At 38.5% G+C, this 18,263-nt stretch overlaps 1 protein-coding gene across 1 annotated transcript in view; it reads right to left on the bottom strand.

The window, feature by feature from the left end:
- Positions 1-3,726: 3,726 nt before the first annotated feature.
- Positions 3,727-18,263, bottom strand: part of LOC123456542 (protein SET-like) — a 48,759-nt gene continuing 34,222 nt past the window's right edge. Inside the window, exon 2 of the mRNA XM_045139895.1 lies at positions 3,727-4,408. Within this exon, the coding sequence (XP_044995830.1) occupies positions 3,727-4,408 (682 nt within the window). The remainder of the gene's footprint in view (positions 4,409-18,263) is intronic.

Genomic DNA, 18,263 nt, shown 5'->3' on the forward strand with positions numbered 1-18,263 from the left:
TGCAGGTAAAAAGAGTGGGGAGATTCTCCACTTACATTGGAGCTCCTCCAAACTCAAGAAAAGTGAAGAGAGGACTGTAGTGACCAATGGAGGAGCAGCTCCTAAGGTAGAGGATCACGTGGACCAGTGGGAAAACTAGAGCCACTTTCCACAGCCTCCCTTCCCCCACCACCAACTCAAGCACCAGCAAGCACCAGAGACCTGGGGAAGGGAGCTCGCAGCACTGAACACTGGTGACCAAAGCAGCAATCCAGCCAGCCTACCTGAATCCACAGTGCAACGAAGAGGGTCCCAAGCAGGAGCACAGCATAACTGAAACAAAAGTCATACCAAAAGGTAACTGGGATTACACCAGGTCAGTACCCACCAAAAATGTGTGGTATATAGGCTTGAATCAGAAATGCTAATTGCACCTTCCATATCAGGATAAATGATATATTAAATCTGAAGGATGGTTGGATTTGCCATTCTTAAATAAGCTATATTTTGGGCTTGTTATTTGTTGCTTCCTGATTTATAGTGGCTTTGTTTCCTCTTCTGTCGTCCATTAGGGAAGTTTCTCACTCAGTCACAAGCTGACTTGGAACCCTCAATAGACTAGAAATCTTAACCTCCTAGATGACAGAATTAAGGATGTAAGGCAACACACATTCTAAAAGACTGTGATATGGTTAAAGGATCTAGATTTCATAATACCTACTCTTGCATAAATACTCTGTGCTGTTATTCAATGAATGTGTACATTGTTTAGTTAAATTTTAGAATCTGCCTGTATTTTGTTCCATTCATCCTACTTAAATACTCTCATAGCAGGCAAACCCAACATCTAGGGTCAATTTTATAGGTACTTTGAGAGTCTTAAGAGCCACACCTAGCACCTTAAGCTCCTACCCTGAAGATATATAACATCAGATTGATTGATACATCTAATAATTCTGTGGCTAATTAGAAAATCCAAGCAATAAATTAACCCAAGATGCAAAAATATGTACATTATAACACAAGAAGCATCAAAAATCAAGACAATGTAAATCCACAAAAAAATGTATTAATGCATCAGAAATGACCTCCAGTGAGAATTATTTAGGGGAAATGCCTGATATTAAAAAGAAATGATTATAAATATGTTCAAAGAAGTCAAAGAGGAAATCAAAGGAATGAAAGAGGAAGTCAAAGGAATCAAAGAAGACACAGGAAACCAATTTAATGAAATAAAGAGGTCAATACTAGACATAAATAAGGAAATAGAAATAATAAAGTAAAACCAGTCAGAATTACTAGCAATGATATACACAGTCAATGATATTAAAAAAAAAAAAACACTTCTGTAGAAAATCTCAGGAGTAGAATGGATGAAAAAGAGGACAGAATATCTAAATTAGGAGACCAGGTAGCATATCTAATACAGTCCAACAAAAAGAAAGACAAACTAATAGGAAGGTATTAATGGTAATTTCAAGATATTTGGGGGCTTGAGAGATCACTTAGTGGTTAAGTGCTTGTCTGTGGAGCCTAAGGACCCTAGTTCGAGGCTCAATTCCCCAGGACCCACATTAGCCACATGCACAAGGGGGTGCATGCATCTGAAGTTTGTATGCAATGGCTGGAGGTCCTGGTGTGCCCATTCTCTCTCTCTCTCTCTCTCTCTCTCTTTCTCCCTCTTTCATTCTCTGTCACTTTCAAATAAATAAATAAAAATAAACAAAAAATTTTAAAAAATAAAGATATTCGGACACTATGGCAAGATCAAACTTAAGTATTCAGGGTATAGTAGAAGGAGAAGAATTTCACTCCAAAGGCATAGTAGGCATTTTCAATAGAAGAAAACTTCCCCAAAATTGGGAAAGATATGCCAATACAGATACAGGAATCTTAGAACACCAACCAGACAAAACCTGGAAAGAACCTCTCCTCACCATATTATAATTAAACTACCAAGCATACAAACCAAAGAAAATATATTGAAAGCAGTTAGAAAAATCAAGTTACATACAAAGACAAGCCCATCAGGATCACAGCAGATTATTCAACACAAACTTTAAAAGCCAGAGGGGCTTAGAGTGATGTATTCAAAGTTCTGAAAGGTAACAATGGTCAACCAAGGTTACTTTATCCTGCAAATCTATCTATTCAAATAGACAGAGAAATAAGGACATTCTACAACAAAAGCAGGCTAAAGGAATATTTGAAGACCCAACCAGCTCTACAGAAAATACTTGAAAAAATCCTTCATGCTGACGAGAAAGAAAAGCACACATATAAGGAACCTGAAGAAAGCAAACCATGCTCAAATACTAGTTAATTTAAGAGAGCAAAAGTAAAACAGGAAGAACTACAAAGTAAGAAAAATTGCAAAAATAAATACACATCTTTCAATAATAAGTCTTAATATCAATGGCCTTATTGCCCCAACCAAAAGACATAGGTTTGCAGACTGGGTGAAAAAGCAGGATCCTTCAATTTGTTGCCTCCAAGAAACTCAACTTTCTATAAAATATGGGCACTATCTTAGGCTAAAAGGTTGGGAAAAGATGTTTCAAGTAAGTGGGCCTAGAAAACAAACAGGGGTTGTTATCCTAATATCTGATAAGGTAGACTTCAATCCAACATTAGTTAGGAAAGATAAGGAAGGTCACTTTATATTGATTAAAGGCACATTCCAACAGGAGGACATTACACTCCTAAACATATATGCACCAAACTTGGGAGCTCCCAACTTCATCAAACAAATGCTATTAGAAATAAGGTCACAGATAACACCAAACACAGTCATGGTAGGTGACTTCAACACTCCACTCTCTTCAATTGACTGGTCATCCCAGCAAAAACTAATTAGAGAGGCATCTGGATTAAATGAGGTCATAGAACAAATGGACCTAACAGATATATACAGGACATTTCATCCAAATGCTGCAGAATACAAATTCTTCTCAGCAGCACATGGAATATTCTCTAAAATAGACCATATATTGGGACAAAAAGAAAATCTTAACAAATACAGGAAAATTAAAATAATTCCTTGCATTATACCTGATCACAATGGAATCAAACTGCAAACCAATAGCAAGAAATGCTATAGAGAACACATAAAATCATGGAAACTTAACAATACACTACTAAATGATGAAGGGGTCAATGAAGAAATCAAAGATGAAATCAAGAAATTATAGAGTCAGCCAGGCGTGGTGGAGCATGCCTTTAATCCCAGCACATGGGAGATACAGGGAGGAGGATTGCCATGAGTTCGAGGCCACCCAGGACTCCATAGTGAATTCCAGGTAAGCCTGGGCAAGAGTGAGACCCTACCTCAAAAAAAAAAAAAAAAAGAAGAAGAAGAAACATAGATAATGCTTACCAAAATCTTTGGGACACAATGAAGGCAGTCCTAAGAGGGAAATTTATAGCATCAAGTGCCTATATTAAGAAATTAGAAAGGTCTCAAGTAAAAAACTTAATGCTTCACCTATAAGCCTTGGAAAAAGAAGAACAAGGCAAACCAAAAATCAGTAGAGGGGAAGAAATAAATATTATTCCAGAAATTAATGAAGTATAAACAACAAGAAGAAAAAAAATCCAAAGAATCAGTAAAACAAAGAGTTGGTTCTTTATAAGGATAAATGAGATTGATAAACCCTTAGCAAATCTGACCAAAAGAAAGAGAGAAGATACACAAAATAATACGAGAAATTCAAAAAATCGTATTGACATACTATAAGAACATATATTTCACTGTTTGAAAATCTGAAATAACTTCCAATCCTCTTCTTCTTCATCATCATCATAATCTTCCCCCTCTCCTTCTTCATCATCCATATCAGGAACCAAGTAGTACTGCAAGGGATTTGGCCAAATATCATCTTTGATGACCTCTCCTAACTCATCTGCACCTGCATCAGAATGGTCTGTAAACCAGGTAAAGAAGCTCTCTGGCTCTTCGTGCTGCCTCTTCCTACTGGCTTTATTCTGTGTCTGACTTGAGTGTTTCGTCAAATCCTTTCCAGATTTCCATTTGATTTCAGTTGACTTTGAAGATGGATCACCATTCTCATTCAGATGAAATTCTTTGGAGAGGACTTTATTTTCAAAGTAAGGATTTTCATCAAAATAAAAATCTATTCTGTAACGTGATTTTATATCTTCAAATTCTGTCACCTCAACTCTGGTCAGGTAATGCAGTGCCTCTTCGTCTTCCTCCCCAAGCAGTGCAGACACTTGTGGATGGTTGACAAATGTTGTTACCCCAAAATTTGGGATTTTGGCGATCAATTCTGACCTCTTCTGAAAAAATGGTTGGCGAAGTTTGTTATATTTCTGTTCTACTTTCAAAAGAAGGGGATGGGGATGAAGGTGAAGAAGATGAAGATGATGATGAAGGGGAATAAGGAGAGGAGGATGGAGGAAAAGATGACTAATAGAAAAGAACACTGATGGATTCCAACCTTTTATTTTTATTTTTTATTTTTTAAATTTTCTCCAGTCCCTGGGAGCAAGTTGCAGTCTTTTCTCCCCACAACCTCTCATGCTCAGTACCCCTATTTTTGAGGTCTCTTTTTCTCAACATCATGGTTCTTATCTTATTTTGGGGGGAAATTACCCTGATCAGAATACAACAGGAAAATAATCCTTTTTAAATTTTTTTTTCTAAATTCATTTTTATCCCTTCCTGTCTAAACAAGAACTGTATGGAATAACACCACCACCGTGCTCTGTGGGAAAAAAAGAAAAACCTTCTACTCCCTTCACTCTGACAGAAGCTGGAGGGTGCTGGCCCTGTGTAGTAGTGCATAGATTCTAGCTTCTTTCCTCCTTTCTCTGTATATTGGGCTCAGAGATTACACTGTGTCTCTATGTGAATATGGACAGTTAGCATTTACCAACATGTATCTGTCTACTTTCTCTTGTTTAATAAAAAGAAAAAAATCTTTTAAAAATGGGGTATAGAAGGTCAGCAAAGGGTGGGTTAAGTGGGCATTTTGACAACATGGCTTCTCCTTTGGCATGTTTAATTGTGATGTTTAATGGACATCCTTGCACTTTAAGATGATACTTTTAAAATAAAATTCTTTCCTAATGATGACTTGAGCCCTGCCACTCTATGGGAGAATCAGCAGAACCTGTAGGATTTATTTGGAATTGACATTCTCTATTGTAATTTTGTTTTATTTTTAAATTTTCTTTGTTTTCACTGGGAAGGAAAGATACTGCTCAGTTTTAAACGTTAAGTGTACCAGTTGCTTTGTTACAATAAAACTAAATGTGTACAAAAAAAAGAAAATCTGAAATAAATGGATGATTTCCTTGATTTATATGACCTACCTAAATTAAATCAAGATGAGATTAAACACTTTAATAGAGCTATAACAAGTATAGAGATCCACGCTGTTATCAAAATTCTCCCAGCTAAAACAAGTCCAGACCCAAATGGATTCACTGGTGAATTTTACCAGAATTTCATGGAAGAACTAACACCAATGCTTCTTAAACTTTTCCAAAAAAATAGAAAAAGAAGGAATCCTACCAAACTACTACAAAGCCAGCATCACCCTGATACCAAATCCATGCAGAAATAGAGAAAAAAAAGAAAATTACAGACCAATCTCCTTCAAGAACATAGTTGTAAAAATTCTAAACAAAATATTGGCAATCAGAATCCAAGAAAATATCAGAGGGATGATTCACCCCAACCAAGTAGGCTTTATTGCAGAGATGCAGGGATGGTTCAACATACACAGATTGATAAATCTAATACATTATATACATGGACTGAAGGACAAAAATCATATGTTCACCTCATTAGATGCAGATAAAGCATTTGACAAAATCCAACATCCCTTCATGATAAAAGTCCTACAGATACTGGAAATAGAAGGAACATATCTCAACATAATAAAGGCTATTTATGACAAGCCTACAGCCAACATATTACTAAAACTTTCCCACTAAAATCAGGAACAAGACAAGGGTGTCCAGTGTCCCCACTTTTATTTAATATAGTACTGGAAGTCATAGCCATGTCAATAAGGCAAGAGACACATAAAAGGGATACAAATTGGAAAGGAAGAGATCAAGATATCATTATTTGCAGATGACATGATTCTATACATAAAGGGCCCTAAAGATTCTACCAGCAAACTCTTAGAACTGATAAACACCTATAGCCATGTAGCAGGATACAAAATAAACACACAGAAATCAGTAGCCTTCCTATATGCTAAAAACAAACACACAGAGGATGAAATCAGAGAAGTACTCCCATTCATAATTGCATCAAAAAATGAAGTACCTTGGAATAAACCTAACTAAAAAATCTGGAAGGAACTCTACAATGAAAACTTTAAAACACTCAAGCGAGAAATTGCAGAAGACACTAGGAAACTGAAAAATACCCCTTGTTCTTGGATTGGAAGAATCAATATTGTGAAAATGGCAATCTTGCCAAAAGCAATCTACACATTTAATGCAATACCCATCAAAATTCCAAAGGCATGCTTCACGGAAATAGAAAAAACAATCCAAAAATTCATTCAGAAGTACAAAATATCTCAAATATAGAGCAACAAAAATAAAGCTGGTGGTATCAGCATACCTGATTTTAACCTATACTACATAGCCATAGTAACAAAAACAGCATGGTGCTGGCACAAAAGCAGACACATAGATGAATGGAACAGAATAGAGGACCAGAGGTAAGTTGGGGTATCTATAGCCACCTGATAGTCAACAAAAATGCCAAAAATACTCATTAGAGAAAAGACAGCCTCTTCACCAAATGGTGCTAGGAAAATTGGATATGTATCTGCAGAAGGATGAAAATAGACCCTTCTCTTTCTCCATGCACAAGAATTAAGTCCAAATGGATTAAAGAGCTGAACATCAGACCTGAAACTCTGAAACTCCTAGAGAAAAAGTAGGGGAAACCCTTCAACATATTGGTCTTGGCAAAGATTTTCTGAATATAACCCCAATTACTCAGGCAATAAAACTACAGATTAGCCACTGAGACCCATGAAATTACAAAGATTTTGTATGTCAAAGGATACTGTGAATAAAGCAAAAAAGGCCACCTACAGAACGGGAAAAAAGATTTGCCAGCTATTCATCTGATACAGGATTAATATCTAGGATATACAAAGGACTCAAAAAATTAAATAATAAGAAATCAAACAACCCAATTAAAAATGGGCTATGGAACTTAATAGAGAGTTCTCAAAAAAAAAAAAGAAATACACATGGCATATAAACATCTAAAAAAGTGTTCTATATCCCTAGTCATCAGGGAAATACAGATTAAAACTATATTGAGATTCCATCTCACTCCTGTCAGATTGGCTACCACCATGAAAACAAATAACCATAAATGCTGGTGAGGGTGCAGAAAAAGAGGAACCCTTCTACACTGTTGGTGGGAATGAAATCTAGTTCAGCCATTGTGGAAATCAGTGTGGAGGTTCCTAAGACAGCTAAAAATACATCTACAATATGACTCAGCTATAGCACTCCTTGAAATATACACTAAGGACTTGTCTCACTACCTTAAAGATACTTGCTCAACCATGTTTATTGCCACTCTATTCACAATAGCTGGGAAATGGAACCAGTGGATAATGAAGATATGGCACATTTACACAATGGTGTTCTACTCAGAGGTAAAGAAAAACGAAGTTATGAAATTTGCAGGAAAATAGATGGATATGGAAAGGATTATACTAAGTGAGGTAACCCAGGCCTAAAAAGCCAAATGTCACATGTTCACTCTTATATGTGGATCCTAGCTATAAAGGATTGGACTTCTGTGTGAGTAGGAAGAAAACTCAGTAGCAGAGGCCAGTAAGCTAGAAAGGAGATATAAAGGAAATAGAAAAGAGGGAGGGAGGGAACTTAATAGGATGGTATTGTATATATGTAAGTAGGAGAAAAGATTAATGAGGGCGAAAAGGCCTAAGTGAGGTCAGGAGAAGAGACTGAGTAAAGGAAAGGTGGAGGGAGGGCTAATCAAATTCTAAGAGGATATAAATAAATCATATGAAATCCTCTGGTTTTGGACAATGGCACACCAAGAAGCCATAGATTATTACTACAAAATTTTCATTGCCAGGGATGGGATACCTTCCAGTGAGTTGTTGCCCAAGGAGGTCCTTGATGCCCCCAAAACATTCCAGGCCATTGCTGAGGCCCTTGGCTTCCCACCAGGAAGAGACAGTAAGACCCTATTGCCAAAGACTCCACATATTTGGGTTGCAAGGTCACTGAGAAATCCTGCTGGAACTGAGCTGATAACCTCCTCCATGTAGACCAACAGAAGAAATCTGGAAGAAGCCATTCTGCATGCAGTTCAATGGGACAGAGAAATCACCAGTGAAGATACTCAACAGTGGACACTGCAAGCCTTATAATTGGCCACCTAGGCCAAATGAGCCAACAGGTGCAGTAGTGGCACGTCTGTCATGGTGGAAATTAACTGCCCTCTAATTGGACTGGAGGCCCACTCCATGGGAGTGAATACATCCTTCATACAGAAAATGTACAACAGGGGTAGTCATGAGCCCTAGCATTGTGACATAGGCTGCTGTCTGGCTAAATGTATATACTATGCTCATCAAACTTCCCAGTAAGCAATTCTCTTAATGTTTATACCCATATATTAATGCTACTCTCACTTTTGGTGGAGAACCTTCTCTTTTCACATGGCAGTGACCTCGGGATGACTCAGAAGGCATCATGGGGCTGTGAAGAAGTGACAGAGGTGTGCTCAGCACTGAAATATCTCTGTCACCACTGCCATGGCTCAGGGTCCATTGTGGAAGATGTGTCAGAAAGAATGTAAGAGCCAAAGGAAAGATAGGACTCCTTACAATGTGCTCCTCCAGACACAAAATGGCCTGGATACCCATGACCTCACAGTGCCTGACACTGTGTACATAAGACCATTGTAATAGGAGGTAAAGGATCATGACATAAATATAACAGAGAGACTGATTGAGAGGGGGAAGGTAAATGATGGAGAATGGAATTTCAAAGGGGAAAGTGGGAGGAGGAAGGGCATAACATTGGGATATTGTTTACAATCATGAAAGTTGTTAATAAAAAATAAATTAATTTTTAAAAAAGCTAACAAGTAGTTTGGTGTGATGTATACCTATAATTCTAGATACTAAAGAGAATATGGTGGGAGCCCCTTGATGAGCTCACAATTTGAGACCAGCTTGGGCAACATAGTTAGACCTCTCTTTCCCCTCTCCCATTAAAGTTAAATAATAAGACAATATAATTCTTTAAATTATGATTCAAAATTAACAATATGTACCTGTTGTAAAATGAGGGTTACATTTATATGTCTTGTAAAAGTGCAATCAAAATGATGTATTTATACTTAAATTTGTAATGCTCTTTATTCATTTTGAGCTTTCATATATTCCCTTAGATTCACTAATATATTTCAAACATTTTTAACTTTTGAAAATTACATATTTGATAATTTTAAATCTTTTAATTTCTTGCATATTATAATAGTATTATAATTATAAAATTTATGTCAAAAATGATTAACTGGAACAATAGATGCACAACTAAGAAACAATATAATGAAACTTACTCATCACAATTTATTCTTTCATCTCTTAGCTCTAAAATTTAAAATCTAGTTAATAAAGGAAAAATTCTACCAAACAAAGCTTAGCTCATTATGAAGAGATCTTAGACTTGAATAGTTTTATGATTCAGAGCCATCAGTTTCAGCCTGACTTATCAGCCATTATCATCCCTATGTAGAAGTGTTCCAGGAAACTTTTCTGTAAAATAACAGTTATCCAATATTAGTTTGGAAGAACTCTTCAATCTTTCTACTTACCTGAAAAAGGCAATTAGTGGAGTCAGAAACAGAGAAAAGGTACCATTCAGTTTTCTACTTATTCTGATATTAGGCCTGGATTAAATTTTGTCTTTTTTAAAAAAAAATTATTTATTTATTTATTTGAGAGCAACAGACACAGAGAGAAAGATAGAGGGAGAGAGAGAATGGGCGCGCCAGGGCTTCCAGCTACTGCAAACGAACTCCAGACGCGTGCGCCCCCTTGTGCATCTGGCTAAGGTGGGACCTGGGGAACCGAGCCTCAAACCGGGGTCCTTAGGCTTCACAGGCAAGCGCTTAACTGCTAAGCCATCTCTCCAGCCCTAAATTTTGTCTTTTACAAAGAATTTTATCACTGAAAAATGTTACTAAAACTACTTTTGTTTTTATTTTCTTTACTAATTAATCCCAGCACTTAGGAGGCAGCAGTAGGAGGATCACCATGAATTCAAGGCCAACCTGATACTACATAGTGAATTCCAGGTCAGCCAGGGCTAGATAAAGACCCTACATCAAAAAACTAAAAGAAAAAACAACTAACTGAATAGAATTGTATCTTCATATGAACAATCAAAGAGGGTAGAGTCTGCAGTTTAAACTCTCACACACTGCATACAGAAGTATAAGCTAAATAAAAAGATTTCAGTTGAAAAGTTTGACTTTCTTTTAAAGAGGATTATTTGAAGCAGTTTGCCAAGTACTGCTGTTGAAGACAAATTGACACTTTCCTAATATATTCAGTTCTAATCATATTGGTATCAAGGATATTTTCCTCCCACTTGTCTGTTCATGGTGCATACTAGGTACCTGATCATATGCATACCTTTAAACCCCTGTAAATGGGATAGTCCACTTAGTGTATTACTTGTATCCATGTTGGGTTCCTTCTTCACTGACTGTATATAACCATATATAGTCTAGCCCTCCTGATGATTCTCAAATTTCTATCACTATCCTAGACATTTCTTACAACTTCCAAATCAAATATTTATTTCTTTACTGAGCATTTCCACCTGGATTTTTCTGTTATTTTGAATGCAACATACCCATACTTGAGCTTACCCCAAACTTAAGTTTCATATCTATTTCTCTGTGTTCCATGTTCCAATTAATGCAGACACAATTTATCTAAATGTCCAACTCACAATCACAGTTTGACTGTCATGGGAACCTTTTTCCATGGGGAGACTTAGACCCATGACCCAGATAGGGCACAGAAAAAAGACCAAAGCATAATTAGCATAATTGCATGAAAACGAGTTTTGGTGAACCAATGGGTTTATTGGCATTACTTAGCAAACAAGGTGAGGGATTGGTTACAGGAGCAATGGATGACTAGAAGATAGCTACATCATAGAAAAGTCTATCCCAGCATAGGTGACAATTCAGAGTAGCTGTATGTCTTGAACATGCTGCACAACCTGCAGGCATCTTTGCTTATCAGACAGTCTTCTACATGCTACATGACTTGAAGACACCTAGGAAGGACAGATGGGGGAGTATCTTTCCAATTAATTGTTTAACCTTTATATAACCTTAGAGAAGGATTTTGAAACCTCTTCTCCAGACTTGTTGACCTCTTGACTCCGTTTTCCCTTCAGGATTTCCCTTCAGGAATGTTTCAATTCACAGAGGTGTGCTACACATCATTGGTTAGAGGCTACCCCTCAATAGTTGTTTACTACTCCTATAACCTTGGGGAGTGTTTGTGTAACCTTTTAAGTTACAGTTCTCTCAGACTTGTTGACCTCTTGACTCCTTTCTCCCTTAAGGAGGGAGTAGTTCAGTTCTGAGGAATTAGCTATACAACATTTATCTTTAATTTCACTGTTCCCTTTTCTTTTACATTGAATCTGTTATTGAATTAAATGGATTGTGTCTTTTTTTCTGAGGTAGGGTTTCACTCTAGTCCAGGCTGACCTGGAATTCACTATGTAGTCTCAAGGTGGCCTCTAACTCACGGTGATCCTCCTACCTCTGCCTCCTGAGTGCTGGGATTAAAGGGGTGCACCACCATGCCCACCTGGATTGTGTCTTCCTTATGTCTTTAAATTATGGATTTCTCTATACCCATGATCACCACCTTAGATCAAGTAACCATTATTTTATACATGGAATACAATACAATATGTTAATAGATCACCTTTAGTATAGTCTTGGTCCTCCCAAAGTGTATTCATCATAGTGTAACTAAACACAGATAGCCAGGGAATAAATCCTCCAAATATTTTAACCATATAGTAATCTATATATCAGTTCATATTTATCTTTCCAAATTTTAGATTTATTTTCTTCTGTTTTCTGACTATAGAATATCTAATATGCATCTGTCTTAATACTTATATTATGATTATAGTTTTTAAAGGTGTGCACCACCACATTCAGCTTTCAACAATGCATTTTTTAAAATTTACTTATTTGCAAGCAGAGAGAGAGAAGAGAGTGGGAAAGAGAATGGGCGTGCTAGGGCTTCTGGCCACTGAAAACAAAAGCCAGATGCATATATCACCTTGTGCATTTGGTTTTATGTGGGTACTTGGGAATAGAACCCAGGTTGTTAGCCTTGGCAGGCAAGTGCCTTAACCACTGAGCAATCTCTCTAGGCCACAATTACAGATTTACTAGTCTGGAAACCCACATAGATTGTGAAATCCCAGAGGGCAAGGATCTGGTTTATATCATACTTCAGACAGACAGCCAGTACTTGACACATGAGTAGTAAATAATTATTTGCTAGATGGAAGGAGAGAATGATAGAAGAAAAGAAGGAAGGAAGGGAGAAAGAAAAGGAAAACTTAAATCCATGGGTCTAGCTATTCCAGTTTGTGGTGGAGTACTTAAAACAAATTGAATCTAGAAGATCTTTAAAGTATGATCATTATTTAACTTGAGAAAACAGAGCAGAACAGGTGAATTGGCAATGCCTTCAGGAGAGGCATATGTATGTGGTTTTGGTTATTAATATATGAGTGAGACTGGGATCAAAAAAGAATAGCTTGGGGCTGGAGAGATGGCTTAGCGGTTAAGCGCTTGCCTGTGAAGCCTAAGGACCCCAGTTTGAGGCTCAATTCCCCAGGAGCCGTGTTAGCCAGATGCACAAGGGGGCGCATGCGTCTGGAGTTCATTTGCAGTGGCTGGAAGCCCTGACACACCCGTTTTCTCCCTCTCTCTCTCTCTCTTTCTCTTTTTCTGTCCCTCTCAAATAACTAAACAACAAAAAAAAAAAATTAAAAAAGAACAGCTTGGCTTTGGTTTCAAGTTTCATTTATTGTTGTTTCGGCTGTGGTACTTATGATTTAGTCTTTCTCAAGGTCAAATAATAGCTGAAAAGTCATAGCATATTGCAAAAAATGTTTTGTCATGTGATAGATACTATGGTAATCATCCTGTTCTGCACAGATGAGTATGCCTACTTTCTCTCCAGTAGGGGTAAAGGGTATTAGTTAGATTACCCACTTTCCTGATTCAGGATATCATTATAATGATTGATTTCAAAGTGCGGGGGAGGGAGGGTATTACCATGGGATATTTTTTATAATCATGGAAAATGTTAATAAATATCGTGAAAATATTAAAATAAATAAATAAATAAATTCAATAGAAAACATAAAAGCACCATGTGGGTTGTAATGGCCTATATTTGTATTCTGTTCTATCATTTTACATGAATATTGTTTGATCGGAACCTCTTCCAATTTTTCATTTATGTAAACTAATATTTAAAGTAAGTTTTCTAAGCTGAGAGCCCTGATGTTTTTATTAAACATGATTAAAGATCACATTCACCAGCTTCAATTATAAGGCATATTTTCATGAGTAGGTCATAGACAAATGGGGAGAAGGGGCCAGATATACTTTTTCACTCTTTCTTGAAAGCAAATAAAATAGAGTTGCTTGTTATGTTATTTGATAAGAGGTACACTAGGTGCTGGGAAGATGGCTAAGCAGAACTGTGATTGCTTGCATGTCCTGTAGGCCCAAGTTCAATTACTAAGCCAACCACATAAGCCAGAAACAAAAAGTGGAGCAAGCGTCAAGAATTTCTGGCATGCTTTCAACCCCAACACACACACACACACACACACACACACACACACACACACACACACACACCAAATAAATAAACCAAACAAGAATAAAGAAAAATGAAGCTAGAATTCTGTAACTACACTATTATAAAAATGATCTTTGTAGAAGCATAGCCAGGGGGCCCTGGAATGAGGCCCTGAGATTACAGCACAGGTGCGGACTGCTACTCCCCCTGTGAGCCAACCTAAACCCTGCCTAAACACCTGGACACCACTGACGCAGGAAACAAGCCAATGAAAAAGGGACAACACAATGCCAAACAATGAAAGGACCAACTGGAAGTGGCTAGGCGGGGAAGAGGTATATAGAGATGTCTGTTTTCCTCAATAAATGAGTCTGCTTTCAGCTTCTCACTTGACTCCTGGAGTCGGTGTCATTGACTCTACATCTTCTTACCCACACACCTAAGGGCTGTTGGGTGTGGAAGGGGATCCAGCAACAGCTGCCCCCCAATGTGCTGCTCCTTACCTGTGTGGGCATGGGTTCTGACCTCACGTCTTGGGTCCTGATTTTTACTCCCTTTTGAGGGCTGTACTTTTGTTTTCTCCCACTGGCAACCTTGCATACACCCTTACTCTCTCTTGGCGTGTTGCGGCACCCACTCTTCGGTGTTTTCTCGGGTTCTGTGACACCATTATGGATCCCGCAAGAGAAGTGAGGCCTGCCACTGAGAGCCTCAAGGACCCTACAGAGGTAAAATCCCTCCCTGACGATCTGTGGGATACTGATGTTTCTTTTTCCATGCTGGTGTGTGTGCGGGGGGGGGGCACCTTTGGGCCATAGTTCCTTTTCCCTGCCCCTGTGTTACCTGGAGTTAACACCTCTAATCTCACTTTGGGCTTGCCTTACTCCTTCTCTAATACCCACCCAATGCCTATAAATGGCACTTGGGACCTCTCTTCCTCACTTTGCTTTGATGTTACACCTGATGCAAGAAGTCAGTGTGTTTGTGTTCCATTATTAAAACATTCAACAGGAGACTTTCAGGGTAATAGTACCAATGGTAAGGTTAAAGGACTATACAACATCACAGTCCCCATTTTGCTAACATCTAAAAGGAATGGGACTGAAAAGGCAGTGCGTACTATGGCATCAGTCTGCTTGCATACTAGTCAATACTCCACTGACATTGATGAACCTATACCATGGGCATATTGCAATCCCACTTCTGTTCCCTTTTCTTTGTACAATTCACTAGATCTTTGGCTTTGGCAGAGACCTCCGTTTGCCAATACATCGGTGGACCCTATTTACTTCACCTATCACAACCCTCCACAGGCTACTACTCGGCCTGTCTTTGGAGATTGGACACTCTGGGGGACATCATCATGTCTTAACTTCCGCCCCTATTTCAAAGGGACTCTATCTACTTCAATGGGACATACACTGCTAATGGTTCTGGAAATTTTGAAGGATCTCTAACCATTACCCCTGATAAAACTTTTTCCCTGTCAAGTGCTTTAGCTTGTGTCAAACCCCCTTCTTCTTTATAATGTTTGAATACCTACAGAATTCATCCCCACATGGGGGCTCTGAGCTCAACTGCTCAGGAAGCACTCCTTGCTCAGACTGTTGGAATACAAGTCTATCACAAAAAAAAAAAAACCAGCCATATTTAGCATCTCTGCACTTGTATAGGTTCCAGTGGAGAAGGGACCTCGGCATCACCATGGCTATTATTGCTGCTATTGTAATCGCCCTGGCTAGTGCCTCCGTGGCAGTTGTAGCTTTAACCACTACAGCAAAGGCTTTAAATACCATAGTTGACACCACATGCAAAGCCCTGCAAACCCCAAATCTAATCAATGCTGACCTCCATACAGCTATACTACACTTACAACAACAAACTTACCTAATGGGGGAGGAAATCAATACTTTAAACTCTCTAGTCAGTTACAATTGTGATCCATGGTTCTCATCCTTTTGTCTGACCTCCTTTCCTGTCAATGATATTACCCAGAGGCGCCATGAACTGGCTAATTATATTAAGGGCTCATGGTCACAACAGTTCCTAAATTACACTTTCCAACCAACATGAAATACAACCCCTTAAGCAGAGACATGTTGAAGTACTGTCGTTTGATGACTCCTTCATCCAAAAGATCTGGAATAATATTAAAAGACTATTTGACCCCTCCTGGATACATATGCTATTATTGGCGGAGTTATTTTGTTTCTCATTGTTCTCCTTAAGTGTCTCCTACAGCATGTGTCATGCCAACACACCATCAATAAGTCTACACTCCAGGTACTCATGGCTCTTGAGCATTCTTATTGTGGGTCTGCCTCATGATGTAGTTTGGTCCTGGCTCACAGAAATCCATGAAGCGTCTATATAAATTTCCCACCAAAAAACCCTGGCATGTCTCCCAGAATAGTCATCCTTCCAAGACAGGTAGTCAAAGATGGGTAATGTCCTCTCAGGCTGGGTCAACATAAGACAGTGCATAGGTTAAACATTCACGTGCCAATGATGGGTAAGGCTTAATCTTGAAGAGGACAAGGTAAGACAGACAAGGTCCATTATGCTGGGTGCCCTCTGAGGAAGGAGTAATAAAACTAGAGCTTTGGGCTCAAACTCCCACTGAAATGACAAAATAAATTTTTTAAAAAGGGTGGATATGTAGGAGAAGCATAGCAGAGGGGCGGGGTGGAGTTGGAATGAGTCCCTGAGATTATAGCACATGCAGGACTGCTACTTCCCCTGTGAGCTAACATAAACCCTGCCTAAACACCCGGACACGGCTGACTCATGAAACGAGCCAATGAAAAAAGGACAACACAATGCCAAACAATGAAAGGACCAATGGGAAGCAGGTGTTTTCCTCAATAAATGAGTGTGCTTTCAGCTTCTCACCTGACTCCCAGAGTCCATGAGTCTGTGTCCTTGATTCTTTACCTTCTTTTTTTTCCCTTTTTGTTTTACCTTCTACTATTTTATTTTATTTATTTTTTATTAATTAATTTTGTACTCAGTGAATATAGTCAAGTTGGTACCATTGTTAGGCTCATCAATGTCCTATCCCCTCCCCTGGTCCCTCCTTGTTGAGGTATATGGGTCATGCATTGCAGACTTAGGCCACAGTTATAGGTAGGAGACATGTCTCTGAATATCATGACTCAACATGTGGCTCTGACATTCTTTCCACCCCTTCTTCTACAAAATTTCCTTGAGCCATGTTGGGTTCATTTTGAGTTGGATTCAGTGATGAGGTTACGGGATCCTCTGTGTCTCTGGATATCTGATTTAGTAGAAGATGATTGTTCTCTGTGACAATCTCCTTCACCCTTGTGCCTGTACCAGGTTCACCATGAAAACAGCAACCTTGCTTGTTTCACCATTAATTTCTACTTTCAGCTGGGGCCCCTTTGGGGTATGATGGGGTGGTTATCTCCTTAGGATATGTGTCTATCTGAAAAAGAGAAGCATATTCTCCAACTAGACAAATGTGATAACCCTTATTTTTTTATGGAGAATTTAATAGGTGTAGGCCCTCTTGTAGCCCACGATTGGTGGTGACTTCACAATGGAGAGCAGGCTCATGTTTGGATATGGTTCTGAATTGTTTCCCAACTCCAGCTATGGGTGGCATACCACTGAGCTGATCAGTAAGCCAAATCAAGAGCAGTTGGTTTCCCACCATGGCTGTGATCCACTATTTCACTTGAGTGAGCATCACGACAGTGTTCTTCACAGAGACAGAAAAAAAAAAATGGTCTCAAGTTTCATATGGAAAGGCAGAAAACCTCAGATATCCAATACCTCTGGAGGTATCACCATACTTGATCTGAAGCTATATTACAAAGCCATAGTAATAAAATAAACCTGCATGGTACTGGCATAAAAACAGTAGTATAGACCAATGGAATAGAATTGAGGACCCGGACTTTGGGTCAAGCAACTACAGCTACTTGATGTTTGACAAAGGCCCTAACAATATAGGCTGGAAAAAAGGCAGCATCTTCACAAAATGGCACTGGACAAACTGGATAACCATATGCGGGAAATTGAAACTTGATCCACGCATCTCGCCATGTACAACATTCAAGTCCATATGGATCAAAGACCTCAATATAAGACCAGAAACTCGGCTACTACTGTAAGAAAATATAGGAGGAACTTTCCATGATATAGGGATGGAAAAAGACTTCCTGAACAAAACCCCAGTAGCACAGGATCTTAAACAGTCACTCAACCTATGGGATCACATGAAGCTGAAGAATTGCTTCACAGAAAAGCATACAATAAGCAAAGCCAATAGATTACCCACAGAATGTGAGAAAATATTTGCTGAATATCCAACTGACAGAGGCCTAATCTCTAGAA

This window comes from Jaculus jaculus, chromosome X (assembly GCF_020740685.1).
Source record: "Jaculus jaculus isolate mJacJac1 chromosome X, mJacJac1.mat.Y.cur, whole genome shotgun sequence".
NCBI lineage: Eukaryota > Metazoa > Chordata > Mammalia > Rodentia > Dipodidae > Jaculus > Jaculus jaculus.